General features: G+C 41.5%; 1 protein-coding gene and 1 non-coding gene across 2 annotated transcripts in view; one reads left to right on the top strand and one right to left on the bottom strand.

Annotated features, from left to right (window-relative positions):
- RAB10 (RAB10, member RAS oncogene family) overlaps window positions 1–12,321 on the bottom strand; it is a 65,086-nt gene extending 52,765 nt beyond the window's left edge. Inside the window, exon 1 of the mRNA XM_055399355.2 lies at window positions 11,656–12,321. Within this exon, the coding sequence (XP_055255330.1) occupies window positions 11,656–11,782 (127 nt within the window). The 5' untranslated portion in view covers window positions 11,783–12,321. The remainder of the gene's footprint in view (window positions 1–11,655) is intronic.
- Window positions 2,023–2,094, top strand: TRNAY-AUA (transfer RNA tyrosine (anticodon AUA)). The gene has a single exon. It is a non-coding gene; the product is annotated as a tRNA-Tyr (tRNA).
- Window positions 12,322–23,166: the final 10,845 nt, after the last annotated feature.

Below are 23,166 nucleotides of genomic sequence, written 5' to 3'. Positions count from 1 at the left end.
GCCATCCAGCCATCTCATTCTCCGTCGTCCCCTTCTCCTCCTGCCCCCAATCCCTCCCAGCATCAGTCTTTTCCAGTGAGTCAACCAGAATCCTAGGCCCTATCAAACTTTTAATTGAGTCAAAGAATTTAGACATTGTCAAACATGGGTGGTTGTCTTAGGAGGCTTTACAAACAGCTAAGAGTAAAGAAGAAAAGCTAAAGGCAAGGGAGAAAGGTAAAGACATATCGAGTTTAAAGCAGAGTTCCAGACAATAGCAGAGAGAGATAATAAAGCCATCTTAAGAGAACAATGCAAAGAGAAAAACAATAGAATGCAAAAGACTAGCGATCTCTTCAAGAAATTAGAAATACCAAAGGAACATTTCATGAAAGGATGGGCATGATAAAGAACAGAAACAGTAAGGACCTAACAGAGGCAGAAGACATTAAGAAAAGGTGGGAAGAATACACAGAAGAACTATACAAAAAAGGTCTTAAGTGACCTGGATAACCACGATGGTGTGGTCACTCACCTAGAGTCAGACATCCTGGAGTGTGAAGTCAAGTGGGCCTTAGGAAACATTACTACAAACAAAGCTAGTGAAGGTGATGGAATTCCAGCTGAGCTATTCCAAATCCCAAAAGATGATGCTGTCAAAGTGCTGTCCTCAATACGTCCAAAAATTTGGAAAATTCAGCAGTGGTCACCAGACTGAAAAAGGCCAGTTTTCATTCCAATTCCAAAGGACAGTGCCAAAGAATGTTCAATCTACCACACGACTGCAGTCATTTCACACACTAGCAAGGTACTGCTCAAAATCCTTCAAGCTAGACTTCAGCAGTACATGAACCTCTGAGAACTTCCAGATGTACAAACTGGGATTATAAAACGCAGAAGTATCCGAGATCAAACTGTCAACATTCGTTGGATCATAGAGAAAGCAACGGAATTCCAGAAAAACATCTATTTCTGCTTCATTGACTTCATTAAAGCTGTTGATTTTGTGGATAATAACAAACAGTGGAAAATTCTTCAAGAGACAGGAATACCAGACCACCTTACCTGTCTCCTGAGAAACCCAGGAGGGTTTTGAAATACAGGTCAAGAAGCAACAGTTAGAACCAGACATGGAACAGACTGGTTCAAAATCGGGAAAGGAGTATGTCAAGGCTGTATACTGCCACCCTGCTTATTTAACTTATGTGCAGAGTACATTATGCCAAATGCCAGGCTGGATGAATCACAAGCTGGAATCAATAATGCTGGGAAAAATATCAACAACCTCAGGCATGTAGATGATACCACTCTAATGAGAGAAAGTGAAGAGGAACTAAACAGCCTTTTGATGAAGGTGAAAGAAGAGAGTGAAAAGCTGGCTTTAAAACTCAACATTCAAAAAAAAAACTAAGATCATGGCATCCGGTCTCATCACTTCATGGCAAGCAGAAAGGAAAAAAGTGGAAAAGAGTGACAGATTTTATTTTCCTGGGCTCCAAAATCACTGTGGACAGTGACTGTAGCCATGATTATCAAAAGACCCTTGCTCCTTGGAAGGAAAGCTAGGACAAACCTAGACATCATATTATAAAAGCAGAGACATCACTTTGCTGACAAAGGTCTGTATAGTCAAAGCTATGGTTTTTCCAGTAGTCATGTACAGATATGAGAGTTGGACCATGAATAAGGCCGAGTGCCAAAGAATTAATGCTTTTGAATTGTGGTGCTGGAGAAGACTCTTGAGAGTCCCTTGGACTGCAAGATCAAGCCAGTCAATTCTAAAGGAAATCCACCCTGAACATTCATTGGAAGAACTTATGCTGAAGCTTCAATCCTTTGGCCACTTGACGTGAAGAGCCAACTCATAGGAAAAGACCCTGATGCTGGGAAAGATTGAGGGCAGGAGGCAAAGAGGGCGGCAGAGAATGAGATGGTTGTACAGGATCACTGATTCAATGGACATGAGTTTGAGCAAACTCCTGGCACGCTGCAGTCCATGGGGTTGCAAAGATTCGGACATGACTTAGCGACTAAACAGGGACTTCCCTGGTGGCTCAGATGGTAAAGCATCTGCCTATAATGCAGGAGACCCAGGTTCAATTCCTGGGTCGGGAAGATCTCCTGGAGAAGGAAATGGCAACCCACTCCAATATTCTTGCCTGGAAAATCCCACAGATGGAGGAGCCTGCTAGGCTACAGTCCATGGGGTTGCAAAGAGACACAACTGAGCAACTTCACCCACTCACTAGCAACTAAACAACAAATAAGGGAATTCTCAAGACTTCCCTTGTGGTCCACTGGTTAAGAATCTGCATTGCAATGCAAGGGACACAGGTTCAATCCCTGGTCAGGGAAGTAAGATCCCATATGCTGTGGAAAAACTAGGCCTGTGCACCACAACTACTGAGCCCCCAAGCCACAACTGGAGAGTCCATGCACCACAAAGAAAGATCCTGCATGATAAAACAAAGATCTCTGGTGTTGTTAAGACCCAACACAGTTAAGTAAATACAAACAAACATGGGAAATCTCAAAAAATTTCCTTTGCCATACACCCTTTTTGTAAGAAGTTACTATGACACAAAGCAATAAAACAGCTGTCTCTCACATGAGAGATGCTAAGGGAACTGAAGCAGGAAGAAAGATGTAGAAGAGAGAGAGAGATCCAGGAAAAAAACATGTGTCAATAATCTCTAATGGTCTGTCTGTGCAGAAATTCATTTTGAGAGGTTGTTGGAAGATGTAGGAAGACTTGATAATGGGTAAAGGAAATTAATCAAATAAAGAGAATTTTTAACCTCAGAGAAAAAGAAACAGTTATAAGAGACTATTTGGTTTTAAAGGAAATATTCCCATGGGCATATTAATGTAACCACAGGATATCAATTTAACAGAAAAAAATTGGGGTAAAGAGTGGGATAAGATTATAAAAGGTTAAATGTTTCATTTAATATTAAATTAGTAACTCAAAAGATGTTGATATAGTATATCTTTTAAAAAATAGCAATATTTAACAGAAGAGCTAGACAATTCTTCTAAAGAATAGGACTAGAGAGGGGATGAGACAGGAGGCTGCTTAATTTTGTTACTATAAACCTTTTAGAAGTTTAACTTCAAATATGTGTACATATACTGATAAAAATTAATTTCAAAAACCTTTCAAAAAGCAAAGAATAAATTATTGCAAATAAGAGTCAATCACTAAAGCAACTTTCAATCCCATAGCATCATACAGGGTATCTCTGAAGCCTTCAGAACTCCTGCATCAACTGACTGACTACATGAGACCAAAAAAAAAAAGCCTGCGCATTCAATAATGGCACTGGAGCAACTAGATACCATAATAAGCAAGATAAAAGAACCTCAACCTAAACTTCATACCATAATACAAAAAGTAACTCAGAATATATCATAGGCTCACATGTAAAACATACAACTTTTACCAAACAAAAATGGGAAAAGATCTTCAGTGTCTAGAACTAGACAGAGTTCTTGGACACCAAAACATGACCTATGAAAAGAAAAATAAATAAATTCAGCTTCATTGAAATTTAAAATTTTTGCTCTGTGAAAACCCATGTGGGGACTTCCCTGGTGGTCCAGTGGTTAAGAATCTCCCTTCCAATACAGGGGACATTGCTTTGATCCATGGTCAGGGAACTAAGACCCCACATGTCGCAGGGCTTAATCCCATGTGCCACAACTACTAACCATGTATTAGTAGTTGAGAAGTAGGGAGAAGCCCACATGCCACAACTAAGACCTGATGTAGCAAAATAAGTGAATAAATATAATCCAACGCCCCCTAAAAAAAAAAAAAAAGGCCATATGAAGAAGGAAAAAAACAAACTATAGAGACTGGAAGAAAATATTTGCATCCACATGTTCAACAATGGACTAGTACTTAAAATATATAAGGAACTTTCAAAACAGGAAAAAACAAAAAGGAACCAATCCAATCAAGAGAACGGGCAACTGACATGATCAGTTATCTCAGCAGAGAATATACAGACGGCAGATGAGAACACAGAAAGTTTTCAACACCTCTGGCCATCAGGGAAATGCAAATTAAAACCACAATGAGATTACTACTACATACACACTTACCAGAATAGCTAAAATACAAAAGAGCACCACCACAAACTACTTGTGAAGATACAGAGAAACTAGATCACTCCCAAACTACTCTAAGAACATAAAATAGTAGTGTCACTCTAGAAAGAGTTTAGTATTATGAAACTAAACATGCAGTTACCATACTGACCCAGTAACTGCACACTTGGGCATTTATCCCTGGGAAATGAACACTTATAATCATACAAAAACATCTGCACAAAAATTCGTATCAGTTTTATTTACAACAGGCAAAAACCAGAATCAGCTCAGGTGTTTCTCAATGGGTGAGTGGTTTAACAAACTGCAGGGAATGCATACCATGAAATACTACTCAATAGTAAAAGGAACTACTGGTGCACACAACTTGGATAAATCGCCAAGGAATTAAGCAACTGAATAAAGGCAAATCCCAAAAAGTTACAACCTACTGATACCATCTGTATTGTATTTGTGAATGACAAAATTTTATAAACGGAGAACAAATTTTTTTTGGGGGGGGAACAGGGTATAGTTAAAAAAGAACACAAAGGATCCTTGTCCCTTGGGACTGTTCAGTATCTTGACTGTGGTGGTGGCAAAATGAACCTACAAAAGTCATAAAATTGCAGAGAATTTAATATACACACACAAATGAGTACAAGTAAAACTAGAGAAATCTGAATAAGACTGGTGTGCTGTGCCAGAGGACAATATCCTGGTTGTGATACTATAGTTTCACAAAATGTTACCATTAGGAGAAACTGGACAAAGTGCACAAGGGATCCTTCTGTATTATTTTTCACAACTGCATGTGAATCTACAATTGCCTTAATAAAAACATCAATTTAAAAAAGCCTGCATAAGCATTGCCATTGATATGAAAGAAACAAATCAACACTGCTCTCTGTTCTGATTTTGATACGTTGTACTTTTTGGGTCTCCAGAATAATGTCTTTTTTTCCATTTTCTAATGTTTAACAACCTTGGATGCTCTGTTTCTGGGTCAAGCTGGAAACTTAAGTGTTCCACCACCAGTTGCTGTTTTCCTCAAAAATATGACTTTTCATCTCTGGAAAGAAGGATAAATATCAAGCAATCACTTTTGCTAAAGTATATGGTACTATCTTCAAACAAAAATTTATTTCTCATTTGAAATTTCCCTTCAGATGAGTTTTCTTCACCAAAATTTTATTCGAGTCATCATCTTAAATTCCTCTTCTTATAATCCAAATTGAAGAATCCACCCCACTAACCTCCAATATTCACCTCTTTGACGGCAGCAAAACCTTTCTAAGACTTTTACAGTCTTAGGGTTCACACAATGTTCTCAACACTCTCTATAGCTTTTACACTCTTCCTTTATGACTGGACCGTCTCCATAAGCAGAGTTCCCATGAAGATTCTCTTAGGTACCACAAACATATTTTTTGCTAAATAACGGTCTCTTATTTGTAAATCAACACTCAAAAAGCCCCTATTTCTCTCTTAAACTGCTATCACAGAACTAACCGGGCAATTCTCTACTGCTAATTGAAACAGACTGACAGTATTTCCATCCTTCTTTACTTCTGACAAACCAAACAGGAACATCAGTCAGTATTTCCTTTGCCAATTCGTGTCTACTATTATACACCGTAATGCAAAGAGCCAACTCACTGAAAAAGACCCTAAGATCTTTTGGAAAGATTGAGGGCAAGAGGAGAAGGGGGCAATGGAGGATGAGATGGTTGGATGGCAACACCAACTCAAAGGACACGAGTGTGAGCAAACTCTGGGAGACAGTGAAGGACACGTTAGCCTAGCAGGCTGCAGTCCATGGGGTTGTAAAGAGGTGGACACAACTTAGTAACTGAATAACAACAACATTATTAGCTCAGGTCTGCCGTGTTATGCTTTGTTTGCAAAGGACAAGTACCCTGAACAGACCCCTTGATATTTGGTGCTGAGACTTGTTACTTTCCCACTTCTGTCAAAACTACTGCAACTCCACTTTTCAAATACAAATTGATGAGTAGGAGAATGACCTTATCCTTAATTTTTTCAAACAAAACAAAGAAATTCTCAGGATGAGAAACACGGTGACGAACAGGATTGTATCTGGATTTTAGTCAAAACTCTTTCCACTAATTAGTCATCTTTTGGCTTCTCTGGTGGCTCATATGATAAAGAATCTGCCTGCAATGCAGGAGACTGTGGTTCGATCTCTTGAGTTGGGAAGATCCCCTAGAGAAGGGAATAACTACCCACTCCAGTATCCTTTTTGGAGAATTCCACGGACAGAGGAGCCCGCTAGGTTACAGTCCATGGGGTCGCAAAGAGTCAGACATGACTTAGTGACTGACACTTTCACTTTCTCACCTCATCAGTCTCAGTTTTCTGACTCTTAAAATTCACTGCAGAGTTCTTTCCTATATTAATATTCTAAGGAGTTCTATGGGGAGACACAAAACAAAAAGACAAATCTGCCTTTAGTATCTGAAATTACAGCCAGTAATATTAAGCATGGGAAAGTACCTTAAAGGATCCTCTTGACTCAATAACCCCCAGTTAACAATAGCTATCACATGAAACAGTGAAGGGGCTGTTTGAGATTAAATGCTCTTTAAGAGAGCAGCATCAACTGTCGAAGGGTGTTTTGGGTTTGGTTTTTTTTGGTAGTAAAATGTACTGAACATAAAATTGACATTTAACCACTTTTTAAAGTGCAGTTTAAAAGAAAAAAAAAACACATAAAATGAAAATTTACCAACCGAACTAGTTTTAAGTGTATAGTGCAGCAGTGTTAAGTGTATCCTCAATGACGTGCACCAGAATTCCAAAGCTACTTCATCTCACAAAACTATAACTATATCCATTAAACAACATCCTATTTCCCCCTTCTCCCAGTCCCTGGGAGACTATCAACCTACCTTCTACAATTCTACTTTGTTTCTAGGAATCTGACAACTTTTAAATATCTCATGTACTTGGGATCATGCAGTATTTCTCTTTTTGTACATATTAACCATTTCTAAGTATACAATTCAGTGGCATTAAATATATTCACATTGCTGTACTATTCATCTCCACAACTTTTTCATCCTTCTAAACTGAAACTCTGTACCCTTTAAGCAGTAATTCCCCATTAACTGAAATTTTGTACCCATTAGGAAATACCTTCACATTACCCAGTCCCTGTAACCACTATTCTACTTTCTCTATGAATTGACCTATTCCAGTTACCTGTAATATCTGTCCTTTTGTTCTGGCTTGTTTCACTTAGCACAGTGTTTTCAAAGTTTATCCATGTTGTAAAATCTATCAGAATGTCATTCCTGTTTAAGGCTGAATAATACTCCATTGTATGTTATGCTACATTTTGTGTATCAATTCATTTGTCTATGGACATTTGAGTTGTTTCTATCCTTTGGCTATTGTGAATAATGCTGCTGAACAGACAGTAACAAGTGTTGGAGGATGTGGAGAAATGGAATCCTGGTGCCGTGCTAGTGGGAATGTAAAAACAGTGCAGCCACTGTTGAAAACAATATGGTGGTTTCTCAAAAAATTTATTACCACAGGATTCACTTCTAGGTATATACCCAAATGAACTGAAAGCAGGAACAGATAACTGCATGACAAAAGTTCATTTCTTATGTCAGTCATCCTAATGGGTGTGAAGTAACATCACACACGGTTTTGATTTGCATTTCCCTTATTGTTAAAAGATGTTGAACACTTTTTCACGTGTTCACTGGCCATTTGTGTACTTTCCTTGGGAAAATGTCTGGATAGGTCTAATCAATCCTAAAAATACATCTTGAAAGACATTTCTTAGGTACTCTGGCATTTCTGCAGCATGAGCCACTGTCTGGGTGTCACAGCAAAGTCCAGACACATTTAAATGAAAAAGGTTTTGCGCAATTTTCTAAAAAGCAGCCTCTACATATAAAATGGGCTCAGTTCAATAAACCAATTTTTAAATTCATGTTAGTAGAACCTACTCTTCCAACACTTGGTAAAAATATGCAGAAAGACAACAAAAAGGACACATCCATAGCCTTTACCAATTTAGTTTTTTACCTAGAACCCAAAGGTAATGCTTTCGTGACCTTGGCCAAATCAACCAATGAAATATGCTCATCCAAAAACCAGCAACTCTCTCTACCTCATATATTTAACGCTTAGAAAGTAGGTAAAGAAGAAATGTTAAAATGAAACTAGCTAATTCTAAAGGATCCTGGTTACACTGTACTTACCAACTGTCTGCCTGCCTTCATTATTTATCAAGCACCCATTAAATGCAGGGACTCTTCTAGGTGCAAAAAACGAAAGACATAGCCTTCGGCCCTTGTGCAGCTTATATTCTAGTGCCTGTGAATTTGCTTTGAGATTGGTGAGTGTGAAACATACCATCATAATTTGTTTTTAAAACTGTCTGCAATAAATCTGACCATAAATATCACACACAATTTCTGATACAGATGTGCAGAAAAGTACATAGAAAAATTTAAATAGCCTTTGTGAGCTTTGTAAATAAGCACCATAAGCCTATAAAAATTATTTCTTCCAAGAAATAACCAACAAGTAACTAAAATAACTATGTCGAAAATAATGAGAGGCTACATTATACTCACAGTTTGGCCCTTCTGAACCCCTGCAACGTAACCACTTCCTTTCAAACCTCAAGACGTTTTAACAATCAAATGCCAACTCAAATTTCAGTATCATTCACAGAGAATGCTCTTTATTTTTTAAAAAGTAAAGCAAAACAAACAAAAATCTTAGCCAACTGATGAAATTTAAAGTGCCCGAAAAGTAGTACACATTTCAAGTATCTCTAATCATCTGCATATTCGCCAACTGGCCAGTTTATACTGTTTAGACATGCACTGTCCAAATGTGCCTAATCCAAGATGAACTGTAAAGATAACATACACACTGGAGAAAAGTATAAAATGTCACAACTATTTTTAAGTTTTGATTATATAATAAAATGAGAAGACTGGATAAAATGAGCTAAAAGACAGTATTAAATACTTCTTTTCCTTTTTAAAAGTGGCTACTAAAAAATATTATGTGACTCACATTTTATTTCTTTAGAATAGCACTGATGTAAGACACCAGGAGACTTCTAAACATGCATATGGAGCTAATACATGCCACATGTTGGAGCTGCACTCGGAATTTTACATCCACATATTCTGTTCAACATGTCTTAGATAGATATCAAAATATCACACACATCAAATATTTTCATATCAAAATATGAACATTCCAAAGTGTAAAGTGAATTGTTTAGCAGAGCACTAACCAATATTCGCATGACCACTGCATACAGGGCATTCAATCCATGAAGTAACTTGTTCTGCCCCATTATAGCATATGGGGCATGTGTTCCATATATAACTGATACGCATGCACTGTGCTCCTACAGTGCGCCTGGCACCATGCCAGGCACTTTGCTCTCATAAAATTCTCACAACTACCTTCTGTGATAGGTACTGTTATTAACAGTATTTAAAGAAACTGAAGTAGGAGAAAAGGTTAATTAACTTGTCAAAGTCCCATAACCAGTAACCTGTGGAACAAGGATTCCAACCCAGCAGATGAGATCCAAAATCACCACACATTTTCACTAGTAAAAAGACTACACAAGGGAATTCCCTGGAGCTCCATGCTTTCACTGCTGAGGGCAAGGGTTCAAACCCTTGTCTGGGATCTAAGGTCCCACAAGACTATACAAGAAGATTGTGTCATTATCTTACAGAACTGGGTTTCAGTTGTGAGTACAATAAACAACACTGTACCCATTACAAAAGGCCAAGAGTAGATGGGAGTTAATGTTTTGCTTCCTACTTTCCACTCTACCTTTCTCAACCACAGGTTAAAGCTGACCAACGTGGATTAAATCTCTGATCTTACTACAGGTTTATTCTATGCTCCCTTTTCCAGTAAGGTCCCATCCTACCCCTCTAAGTTCAATTTCTACTTGCCCTTCAGACTTCATTTTAGACATCATCTCCATGCAAGCCTAATTTAGACTAATCCCTCCTCCCTGTGCTTATCCCCACTGTAGCACTGTCCACATTCTATCCTGCTTCCTCTCTAGAGTGCTCCTTAAGAAGTCTCCCGTGTTCACCAGTTATCTATCCCTAAAACAGTGCCTAGCCTTAGGTGCTCAATAAATATTTGCTCAAAGATCTAACCACCTGATCCACCCAGCTACAGCTAAAAGTGGAATATTAAAGTTGGTGGTAAAAGTGCTAACCCACAGGCAAGAACAAGTTCTAAATCTCATGAAATTTACAACAGGTCTAGAGAGCAGTATGACATTCAGGAAACAAGAATTACAAAGACGCCCTCCCCAAAAAACAAGTAAAATCAAAATCTAGTCAAAACGATCTAATGCCAAATTTCAGAATAATCTGTTTTATGAGAATGAATTAAGCAGCTGACACTTATCACAAGAAATCCAAATCAACGATTCCAAATGCTATAAATTGAGATCAGCTTAATTTTGACACTTCCCAGAGTTCAAAGAAAACTATGCTTGCTTTTTATAATCATTTCAATATAAAATTAATTACTTAAAATGGGTTTTACTGCACTTGCCCCAATGCTGTGTACTGGTCCCCAAGTGACAGAGACAACCTCGTGTTAAGATATTTATCGTGTGAGGGAAGAAAAAACGGATCTCACATCCAACCCAATTAACACAATTCGTGTAAATGTCACTTAATTTTCTCAGTAGAGTTGAAAGGGACTTTCCTAGAGCCTTCCCTTTTCCTAAACAAGAAACCGATTTAAAAGGTCAATCTTTAGCTCTTACTTTCATACTAAATAATTCTGAAACATGAGGTGAAACGTACATTATAAGTCCCAAGGCTATGACTTGCAAGACACTTCCCTATAAGATGCTAGTGTAAAGTAGGAGGGAGAACTTCATTCTTTCAGGTTCGAGGACAGAAACTGACCATCTCCATTAGATTACTGTTTCTGCTGATGTCTCGAAAAGCACTGTGTGCAAACATGCCAGAGAGTCCCACCCCAAGCACCAAGAGCCTCCGATTGTTTGACACATCAATGGATTAGTCAACGCGGGGCAACTCACTTTTCCCTTCTAATTTGCTTTAATTATTCCTTACACAAACCCTCAAGTTTACTCTAAGTTACGACCATATGAAATCTCTTTGCCCTAAAGTATAAATTCAGGCCTTTACCAAATGACTCCTACTGTTTCAACCCCAACCATCAAAATAATCCCTTACAAGTATCGTACATCTAGTAACGCCACACAAACATGGAAAAAGCCAACGCTGACGCTTAAAGAAATAGGATTCTGGAACGCTGTTAATGCTGCATATTTTGTAACAGCAGGCACTGAGCAGAGTGGGAGACTTGAGAGCAAAAGACCGGATGGAAAGCATGGGAAGACCCCGCCCCAGAAAGCTCAGGGCCGATTCAAACAGTTACTTGGGTCTGTCGCTTGGAATCGGGATCACTGAAACAAAGGCGTATATTACGGGAAGCAAGATGTCTGGAGTAAAAGGAACGCTTTGCAGCTGCACAGATCGCACTCCATCCTCCCACAGGTCTTACCTATGGTGGAAATAAAGGTGGTGTTGAAGGCATCATCCGAAAAACGAAAAAGGACGCAGGTCTTCCCCACTCCCGAGTCCCCGATCAGGAGCAGCTTGAAAAGCAGGTCGTACGTCTTCTTCGCCATTGGGAGGAGCGGCTCAGGCTCTCGCCGCCGGCGGCCCCAAGGGATCGGTCCCTCTCACTACGGCCAACTCCTCCTCGCTCGGGCGTTCTCAGGCCGGAGGACCGGGAGGAAGCGTGGGAAAAAGGACGGCTCGAGAGGGCGCGGGTGACTTAGGAACTGCCTCGTCGAGGAAGCCCCGACGGTGGCGGCGTCCGGTGCCTCCGAGGGCGGCGACCGCGGCTCCGCAGCCTCTCCCAGCCGCTCCGCCCGGTTCCGGGGAGTCGGTCGGGACAAAATGGCCTCCCCTCCCCCCTCAGGGTTGCTCGGCCGGGACGCTCCGACGGGCAAGCGAGCAGGCTCGGCCGTCGAGGGAGCGCGGTGGGCGTGAGGACAGTCTCTCTCTCCCGAGCAGCAGCTCAGCGCTAGGACGCGGCGAAGTCAGCGAAGGAGGACCCGGAGCTAACGAGCTCAGCTACATAGCCACAGGAAACCGAGCCGCCCCGGCCAGAGCCACCTTTTCCCCGTGCCCTCTCACGCCGGCGTGCGCGCTGCCTGAGACGCACGCAAGGACGTACGCCCGCCCTCCCCTCGCGCCCTCGCCCTGCGGTCCGCCCCTGCGCACGCGCGCCAGGGGGAGTGCGCGCCCGCGGGGGGCGGAGAGTGGCGCTCTCTCTGGGTCTCCCAGCCTCAGTCTAAGGCCCGGCGGAGATGAGAGAGGGGTGGGGCGAGAGAGGGCGAGGCCGCGGGCGCGCTCCCTGCGGCCGCCTGATAGGGTGCGGCGGCCTGACGAGCACGCCCCGCGGGGAGGCGCTGCTTAGTGACTGCGCAGGCGCGGCAAGCAGGCGTTACCCCGCCCCCCCGCCTTGACACCCCGATTTTCCTCTTCCGGTTGCCCTCCGACTTCGCTGAGGGTGTTTCGGGTCCCGTTTGACAAGTGTATCGGGCTGAGGATTTTGGCGCAGCCACGGCCTTGGGTGGCTATGTGTTTCCTGTGCAGCTGTAGCTCGTAAATGCGAGGAAAAGTAGTGCCCTGGGTCATTTAATAGCCTCTTCGCTAAAATGAGGTTCATCCTGGAGTGTCCTCCCCCTCGTTGGGAGAAACATAATAGCTCCAACCTGGTTTGCTTGAGGAACAAGAATTGGCGTTCAAGAGAGCGGGAGTTTGAAATGGGAAAAATCTGGCCACGCTGCTCAGGTTGGGGTGATGTAATCTGAGTTCCAAGGAGGAGAGAAATAGGACCGAGGAACACCTGGGCGCTGGGAAAACCTCCCCGCCAAATGGCAGCGCCGGTGTGTTCTCAACACGGAGAACCCACTCCAGAACTGATCCGCCTTTTCGGAACTGGGAGAATCCAGGAGCGCTATACGGAGGAAGCCGGGCCCGCCCCCCTGCCGCCAAAATCGAACACCCAGTGTCCCAAATTGGGGGATAGTGAAGCAAACCCCAACTCCGCTGCTTCTTACTTACACTTCCTTTTCATACTTCCCATCAGTCAGTTATACCTTCCCTTTCTTCTTCCTTTCTGTAGTTTAAATATTTATACTCCTGCCCTACCATTCTCAGTGAGCTTCATGGCTCCAAAGCACATCTAGGTTGTGATGGCAGAGTAGTTGAACCTGGTGGGCTGGTTCAATCTGACCCAGGAGTAAACGCCGAGACATCCGGAAAACAAGAAACAGGGCTTGCCAGAGAGGTAGAAACCCACTACCACCACCAAAGTGTTTATGTATTTGAATCAGTTCAGTTCAGTCCACATTTACATATTAAATGTGTAATTAAAATTAGTCTTTCAAACAGTTAGGGTAATCGTATTTCAGTCTCATTCCTTGAAGAGTTGTCTTACATTCTTCCTGTACAACCAACCACCCCTAAGGCTTCATTTCTGAAAATGCCTGTCTTGTCTAATCTCACTCTCTAGTTTGTTTCTGTGATTGCTCTCGTCTCTTAAACCTTATTCTCTGTGACTCATTCTTTCCCCCATTGGGAATGCCTTATTCAGATAATACCAACAATTCTAAAATAGTCTAGGCATGCAAATCACAAAATGAGCTATGATGAGTACTTCACAGTTTTGTCACCAATTCCAAGTCGTAACATTCAGGAAAATCTCCAGTGTTAGTCTTCCTTTCAAAATAAGTTCAATTAACTAAACCCCCGATGTTGTGAAGTACTTTAGAAATGCTATGATTTTTAAGTGTAGAAAGACTAATTCCACTACATAAATGTTAGGGATAGTGGGCAGCAAAATGAAACTTCTTCAAGAGATGGGAATACCAGACCTCCTGACCTGCCTCCTGGGAAATCTGTATGCAGTCAAGAAGCAAAGGTTAGAATTGGACATGAAACAACAGACTGGTTCCAAATAGGGAAAGGAGTACGTCAAGGCTGTATATTGTCACCCTGCTTATTTAACTTGTATGCAGAGTACATCATGAAAAATGCTGGGCTGGATGAAGCACAAGTTGGAATCAAGATTGCTGGGAAAAATATGAATAACTTCAGATATGCAGATGGTACTACCCTTATGGCAGAAAACATAGAAGAACTAAGGAGCCTCTTGATGAAAGTGAAAGAGAGTGAAAAAGTTTGCTTAAAGCTCAGCATTCAGATAACTAAGATCATGGCATCCGGTCCCATCACTTCGTGGCGAATAGGCGGGGAAACAATGAGAGAATGGGGGGGCTCCAAAATCACTGCAGAGGGTGACTGCAGCCATGAAATTAAAAGACGCTTACTCCTTGGAAGAAAAGTTACAACCTACCTAGACAGCATATTAAAAAGTAGAGACATTACTTTGCCAACAAAGGTCCGTCTAGTCAAGGCTATGGTTTTTCCAGTGGTCATGTATGGATGTGAGAGTTGGACTATAAAGAAAGCTGAGCGCCAAAGAACTGATGCTTTTGAACTGTGGTGTTGGAGAAGACTCTTGAGAGTCCCTTGGACTTCAAGGAGATCCAACCAGTCCATCCTAAAGGAAATCAGTCCTGAATGTTCTTTGAAAGGACTGATGCTGAAGCTGAAACTCCAATACTTTGGCAACCTGATGTGAAGAACTGACTCATTTGAAAAGACCCTGATGCTGGGAAAGATTGAAGGCGTGAGGAGAAGGAGATGACAGAAGATGAGGTGGTTGGATGGCATCACTGACTCTATGGACATGAGTCTGAGTAAACTCCAGGAGTTGGTGATGGACAGGGAAGCCTGGTGTGCTGCAGTCCATGGGGTCGCAAAGAGTCGGACACAACTGAGTGACTGAACTGAACTGAAAAGTGAAAAATAATGTAAAAAATGTAAAAATTTTTAACAAAAACTTATTCTTTATCCCAGTCATTTCCAACAGTTAGAACCTTTTCTCCATGGACCCAATATTCTGGAGCTTTAGGAATTAATTATACTCTTTAAAAAATTTACTTATGTGTTTATTTGGTTGTGCCAAATCTTAGCTGCAGCATGCAGGATCTAGTTTCCTAACCAGGCATCCAATCTGGGCCTCTGGAATTGAGAACACAGAGTCTTAATCACTGGATCACCAGGGAAGTCCCAACCAATTTTATTTACTATTGGATCAGGATCCTAGAAGTTTAGAGCTGTCATATCTTTTAAGTCATAGTTCCACTCCTGCACATAATTTTCAGGTGAGTCTAAGGCTCAGGTTAGGGAGTTACGAGAGGTCACACTGGCAGTGGCAGAGCCAGCACTGTATGCTAAAGGGAAAAAGAAAGAAAACCTCTACAGGAAATCATATTGCATGAAGGCAAGAATTGGGAGGCTCAGACAGTAATGTTGGCTTCTCTACAATTAAAAGTTTTGCTGGAGTGAAGCCTAAGCCTCAAACCCTGCTTACCACTGAAGACCACTAGAATGACCAGGCATAATCTCTGATTCTGGCGTGGAGGTGAGGCAGAGAATAAAATGAGAGTCACTTTTCACTTTCATGCATCGGAGAAGGAAATGGCAACCCACTCTAGTGTTCTTGCCTGGAGAATCCCAGGGACGGGGGAGCCTAGTTGGCTGCCGTCTATGGGGTCACACAGAGTCGGACATGACTGAAGTGACACAGCAGTAGCAGCAGCCAGTGTTCTTGCCTGGAGAATCCCAGGGACGGCGGAACCTGGTGGGCTGCCGTCTATAGGGTCGCACAGAGTCGGACACGACTGAAGTGACAGCAGCATATAGGCCTAAAAGTTAAATGTAGAGTTGTGAAGCAATGTTTGATAATAGTTGAAGCAATGAAAGAAATTACCAATTTAGTACTATCTTGCATTTTATACCTTTTTAAAAAAATTGATCTGTATAGAATCTAGTCCAAATAATTTGAAAAACCAAGAAAAAAAATAGGTATATTTATGTGTTCATGTCAGTAATTATTGTGCTTCCCTGGTGTCTCAGTGGTAAAGAATCCTCCTCCCAATGTAGGCAACATGGGTTCAGTCCCTGAGTTGGGAAGATACCCTGGAGAAAGAGATAGCAACCCACTCCAGTATTCTTGCCTAGGAAATCCCATGGACATAGAAGTGTGGCAGGCTGCAGTCCGTGGGGTTGCAAAAGAGTTGGACACAACTTAGCGACTAAACAGCAAGCCAGTAATCATTAGATATTATTTCTATATTTTTCTAGAAAGTGCACAGCTAGCCAGCACATGATTCCACTCTTCAGCTTCAACTTTCAGGCCTTGCCTCTATAGCATGTAAGAAATCCCTGCCTGAAAAGATATTGACTCAGGATCATCTTTATCATTCTTCCCACTTATATTTTCCAGTCTTTCTCCTTGATTTCTTCCTCTTTAATCCTTCTTCCCCTTGCTTGCTCTGAGGAGTGAAGTCTTGCACCTTTCCTCATGGTCTGGTGGTTAAGAATCCACCTTTCACTGCAGAGAATGCAGGTTCGAATCCTGGCTGGGAAACTAAGATCCCATATGCTACAGAGTGACTTTTCCTGAGTGCTGCAACTAGAGTCTATAGAGTCCAAGCACAACAATGAAAGCTCCCATGTGACGTATCGAAGATCCTACATGTGGCAACTAAGGTCCAAGGCAGCCAAACAAATAAATTTTCTTTTAACAATTAAAAAAAAAAAATAATCACATCTTCCCTCCAATGGCAGCACCACTGCTAAGTCATCACCTTGCTGTAACACCTACCCCTCCATTCTCTGGGACTTTGCCTGACTTCTACTACCTGGTTCCTTTGTTCCCCCTTCCATTCTGCCTCGGGCCATCTTAGAGGAAGGTCTTTGACCTTCCTGATGCTAGGTACTGATTGAGCAGAGGCGACCAGTGTTCTTATCACCATCCGTTCCGTTCCGTTCAGTCGCTCAGTCGTGTCCGACTCTTTGCGACCCCGTGGACTGTAGCCTACCAGGCTTCTCCATCCATGGGATTCTCCAGGCAAGGATACTGGAGTGGGTTACCATTTCCTTCTCCAGGGGATCTTCCCGACCCAGGGATCGAACCCAGGTCTCCCGCATTGGAGGCAGACGCTTTAACCTCTGAGCCACCTGTCAATATTCTGCTCTGCCTGCATATCTTGATTTAGACCAACCTCCTGTTAGAGAATGATTGCTCCATGAGGTTTGCCCAGCGCACTGGATGTGTTTGTCCTAGTCTCTTCCAGGGATATCTCAGTTCTGAAATGCTGGCCTCCTCACCTGGCACTTAAGGAACTCCAGTAAACTATTTCCTACCCTATCTTCTGCATACTAGCCTCTAGACAGGCTGAACTAGTCACCTTCCTCACAGTTATTATGTATCCTCTTTATTTCATGCTCAGTTTACTGTGGTTTTTTCCCATGCGAAATACACCCTCAGGACTTTCCTAGCGGTTCAGTGGTTAAGACTCCGAGCTTCCAATGCAGGAGGTGTGGTTTCAATCCTTGGTCAGGGACTAAGATCCCATATGCCTTTCAGCACAACCAAAAACATTAAAAATACACTTTCTCCTCACCCCATCAACATCTATTCGGCTTAAATATTCTCACCATAGCCTGTCTTCCCCAGCACATTCTCCTGTGAAGGAACTTGTTTCCCTTTGAACTTCCATAGCACTTTAAAAAATCTAGTACGTTTCCTCCTTTTCATTTCCACAAATAACACACACTTACTTTTAGAAACATAAAACCCACGGATAGGGGACTTCCCTGGTGGTCCAATGGTTGAGAATCTGCCTTCCAGTGCTGGGGACATGGGTTCAATTTCTGGTGGCGGAACTAAGATCCCACATGCAGCAGGGCAGCTAAGCCCACGTGCCACAACTACTGAGCCCGCACCCCTCAAGGAGAGAGAAGCCCACGCACAACTACTGAGTCCATGCCCCTCAACGAGAGAGACGCCTGTGCGACATTCCTGAGGCTGTGCCCCTCAACAGAAGCCCGTGTGCCACAACGAAGACCCTATGCAGCCAAAAATAGATAATTTTTTTATAAGAAAAAACCTAAAGGTAAACAAAACAATACTAATTTGGAGAAATAATTTGGAGACTTTTTCAGAATTTTTTGGGGAAAAATTTGAAAATTCAAATGAAGTGAATGGGAAGATAATACATTTAGAGTAATATTTTATTAATTTCAGAAAATACATGAAGAACTCACTTCACTCCATTACAGAGTTTATTTCTATGAACATGAAATACCACTAGGACAAGTGGTACAACTATGATATAGTGGAATGAACACTAAATTTGGACTCAGATAACATAGACTCAAGAAACAATTCTGCCACTGACTGGCTCTATGATTCATTTAACCTCACTAAGTCTATTTTCCTCATATGTCAAAAGGATATAATACTTCATGAGACTGATTTAGAAATTAAGAGAGTGCAAGTAAATGTACTTTATTTAGCATAAAACACTATGCAAATATAAATGATTACTATTATTACTAAGAGGTAAGAGCTTTGCACCATAAGGAAAAAGAAAGCAGAAATTTACAGGTAAAGTTAGAATGGTTATAAATTATCAAAGTTACAAACCATGCTGAAAGAAAAATGATGCCATAGGAAGTTGAACAAGAACAAGAATAGGTCAGAACAAGAAATGAAAGATTTAAAACTGAGAGAAGCAAGAATTGGAACTGACGAGTTGTGAAGATTTCATGGAATTATCAAAAGGAGACAAAAAGAAAAAATTCAATGGCTGAAAGTAGCAGACAACTGCCCCCAATATAAAAAACTTCCTACCATCAAATCCAGCCATGAATCTCTATTCACCTCCATTGGAACAATTGATCCAGTCCCATGGTTATAAACATGGGCCTTGAGTTGGCTTCCCTGATAGCAGGCGGTAAAGAATCTGCCTGCAATGCAGGAGACCCCGGTTCAATTCCTGGGTTGGGAAGATCCTCTGGAGAAGGGATAGGCTGTCCACTCCAGTATTCTGGCCTGGAGAATTCCATGGACTGTATAGTCCATGGGGTTGGAAAGAGTCTGACACAACTGAGCGACTTTCACTTTCATACTTCACTTGAGTTGTCTAGACCTACGATTCTGCATCTGTCACGTTGTTAGAGGTCTTGGGTAAGTTACCTAACCTCTTTCAACCTGTTTCCTCATCTGTAAAGTGGGAATTAGATAAAAACTACCATAGGGTTGAATGAGGATTAAATAAGACACAGTGTTTAGCCTTCAGCAGCAGCATGCAAATGTAAATATACAGTCCCTAGTCTGAGTAGGGTTCCTGCTTAATTGATAATCACTTTTAGAGTAGGCTACTGCTACTGCTAAGTCACTTCAGTCATGTCCAACTCTGTGTGACCCCATAGACGGCAGCCCACCAGGCTCCCCAGTCCCTGGGATTCTCCAGGCAAGAACACTGGAGTGGGTTGCCATTTCCTTCTCCAAAATGTGAAAGTGAAAAGTGAAAGTGAAGTCGCTCAGTCATGTCTGACGTAGCGACCCCATGGACTGCAGCCTACCAGGCTCCTCTGTCCATGGGATTTTCCAGGCAAGAGTACTGGAGTGGCTTGCCATAAAGCTGTAAAAGATGGATTTAGAGGACTCTTTTCCCTTCCCTTTTGAGATCCCCATGGATTAACAGAATATGTTACATGCCTCAAAAATATGTGATTTTTTAAAATCTATGTTCGTTTAGATTTGTTTTTTTCAACAAGTCAATGACTTGCAAATGGGAAAAGTTTTCTGTTCTTGTGGTGGTAATAACATTTCTGAATATTGCCGCTGCTGCTGCTAAGTCGCTTTGGTCGTGTCCGACTCTGTGCGACCCCATAGACGGCAGCCCCAGGCTCCCCTGTCCCTGGGATTCTTCAGGCAAGAACACTGGAGTGGGTTGCCATTTCCTTCTCCAGTGCATACAGGTGAAAAGTGAAAGTGAAGTCGCTCAGTCATGTCCGACCCTCAGCGACCCCATGGACTGTAGCCTACCAGGCTTCTCCATCCATGGGACTTTCCAGGCAAGAGTACTGGAGTGGGGTGCCATTGCCTTCTCCTACATTTGCGTATTAAAGTGTAAATATGTAAGTTATCTTCTTTTTTTTTAATGTCTAGAGGAAAACAAAAGAATCATCCAAGACAAAAAAGGATGATTCTTTTCTAATAACTGGCTATTCAACTATATATTAATTAATTTACTTTATTAATTACTTCATTCATTTTTTTTACTTACAAAATGGAGCACACCAAGAAATAAACAAACACAGTGTTTCTCTTTTAACATGGAAAGGTGCATAGTAGACCCCTGAATGAAGCAATACAAAATAGGGCTATCAGGCACACTTTTGCTATCAGAGGAAAATTGGGATGTTTTTGGCAGAAGGGGTCAGAGCTCTGAAGAGCAAAGCTAAAGAGGCTTTCAGTAAACTGAGAGAAAAGGTCAGAGAGCAAAAATTATGGCAACTTGACCTGCATGAGACAACTGGAAAAAAATCCTAGTAGCCACGAAAAGTTGGGACAGAATAGATTTGGAGAGAAAAGGCACTTTCTAAAGGCAGAACCCAGGGCTTCCCAGGTGGCACAGTGGTAAAGAATCTGCCTGCCAAGCAGAGACGCAGGTTCGATCTCTGGATTGAGTAGATCTCCTGGAGAAGGAAATGGCAACCCACTCCAGTATTCTTGACTGGGAAATCCCAAGACAAAGGAGCCTGGCAGGCTATAGTCCATTGGGTCATAAAAGAGTCAAACACAACTCAGCAACTAAACGACCACCACCAAAGGCAGAACCCAGAGGAGCGTTGTCAAAGAGAGGAAAGAGGTCTGCTTAAGGAAAGATTTGAAACCCTAATGGAATGGAAACTCCAGAAAAGTTTATCTCGAGAATCAAGACCTGGAGAAGGATTCATCATACTTAAAAATACAATGACAAGAAGAGGATGCTTTAACTCTCTGCCAAGTGAAGTAATGTGAAGCTACACTTAAGACTTATAATTCATAGACTCGTGGCATGGTATAATGAAGTCATGGGGATCTGATCTTGAATATTTGTTCCATCTCATTTTAGCTGACTCATCTTGACCATTGTTTAGCATTTTGAACTTCAGTTTCCTCATCTGGAAATTGAGATTATCAGTAGCTACCAAATTCAATTTATTGTAAAGATTAAAATAATCTATGCAGAGAACCTGGCAGGTGGACAAGCGATTCATTAAATATTGATTCTCTTCCCTCTGTAAGATGTAAACCATCTAAGGAACTATTGTTGCATCTCTTATCTCTAGCTCAGTATCTCGCATGTAATAGGGACTCAATAAATATTAATTAGGTTGAATTGCACCTGCATTAGAAGAAAGCTTGGATGTCATCTAAACTAATTTCTGTTCCATGAAGAAATGCCATAAGCAACCTATGTCCACCTCTGCATGAACATAGCCATTGAGCTTGCTGATGTCAAGAGGACTGATTTCAGGGCTGAGAGAAACGTCTAAATGTGCTCCCATGTAATATCATCCATTTGTTTTAATTCTGTCCTCTGGAGCAACACAGAATAAACCTTTCCCTACATTCACATGACAACGCTTCAACTATTTAAAGATAGCATTGACATTTTCCTCTAAGCTGCTCTGAGCTAACCCTCTTCAAATAAGATGACCCTTAGATAATAGCGCCACCATTCTGATCTGCCTATCTCCCTTTCCAAATGTGGTATCTATCATTGAACACAGTGCTGAGTTGAGAACATAACACCAGTGAAAATGCCCAAATCAAGCTACCACCAGCAGATTATATTGAAATATTAATGGTAAGGTCTTGTTGGGATACTCTTTAAAACTGAGATGATTTGGTAACTGATTGAGAAGAAACTATCTTCCAGATCAATTTTGTGTTGTAACCATTAAGTACATAACATTACCAACATAGGTCCGTCTAGTCAAGGCTATGGTTTTTCCAGTGGTCATGCATGGATGTGAGAGTTGGACTATAAAGGAAGTTGAGTGTAGAAGAATTGATGCTTTTAAACTGGTGTTGGAGAAGACTCTTGAGAGTCCCTTGGACTGCAAGGAGATCCAACCAGTCCATCCTAAAGGTGATCAGTCCTGAGTGTTCATTGGAAGGACTGATGTTGAAGTTGAAACTCCAGTACTTTGGCCACCTGATGTGAAGAGCTGACTCATTTGAAAAGACCTGATGCTGGGAAAGATTGAAGGCAGGACGAGAAGGGAACGACAGAGGATGAAATGGTTGGATGGCATCACCGACTTTATGGACATGAGTTTGGGTAAACTCCAGGGGTTGGTAATGGACAGGGAGGCCTGGTGTGCTGCAGTCCATGGGGTCGCAAAGAGTCAGACGTGACTGAGCGACTCAACTGAACTGAACCATTAAGTTACTAAAGTCATTCAATAAATTAGCATATAAACTACATTTTACGTATACAAATCTAAAATAGACAAAGGAGAGGAACAACCAATTCACTGTCATAAGAGAAAAATATGTGAAAAAAATGTTCAAATTTGCTTGTAATCAGAGAAATTCAAATTAAAACAATAATAAGGTAAAATTTTCTGCCCATGAAAATGGCGAAAATTAAAAAGATGAATAATACCAAGTGTTGGTGAGGATGCAGATTAATAAGAACTCTCATGTACAGCTGATGTGAATACATTTGGTCCAGCCATTTTGGAAAGCGATCAGGCAGTATTTAATAAATGATGTACATGCCCGTGACCCAACAATACCAATGTTGGGTGTGTCCAAGAGAAATTATCACATAGATTCATCATTGATTTTCTTTGTGGCAGTGAGATGTTGGAATCAATTTCAGTGTCCACTGCTAGGAGAATGAGTAAATAAAATGTGGTGAATGCAAGTTGAGTTAGCCCAGATCATTAAGACTTGGCTTGGGTTTAAAAATTGGGTAATATGACAACTCAGACCCGGTCAGGATTGTTATAATTTTGGTTTACTAATAAATCAGCAAACATACCAAGAAAAATGTCTTCTTAGTTCCTCACAGAAACA

This window comes from Moschus berezovskii, chromosome 11 (genome assembly GCF_049115385.1).
Source record: "Moschus berezovskii isolate FMDL1 chromosome 11, NW_MosBer_1.0, whole genome shotgun sequence".
Lineage (NCBI taxonomy): Eukaryota > Metazoa > Chordata > Mammalia > Artiodactyla > Moschidae > Moschus > Moschus berezovskii.
The sequence above is the reverse complement of the archived record's forward strand: the minus strand, read 5'-3'. Positions and strand labels throughout refer to the sequence as shown.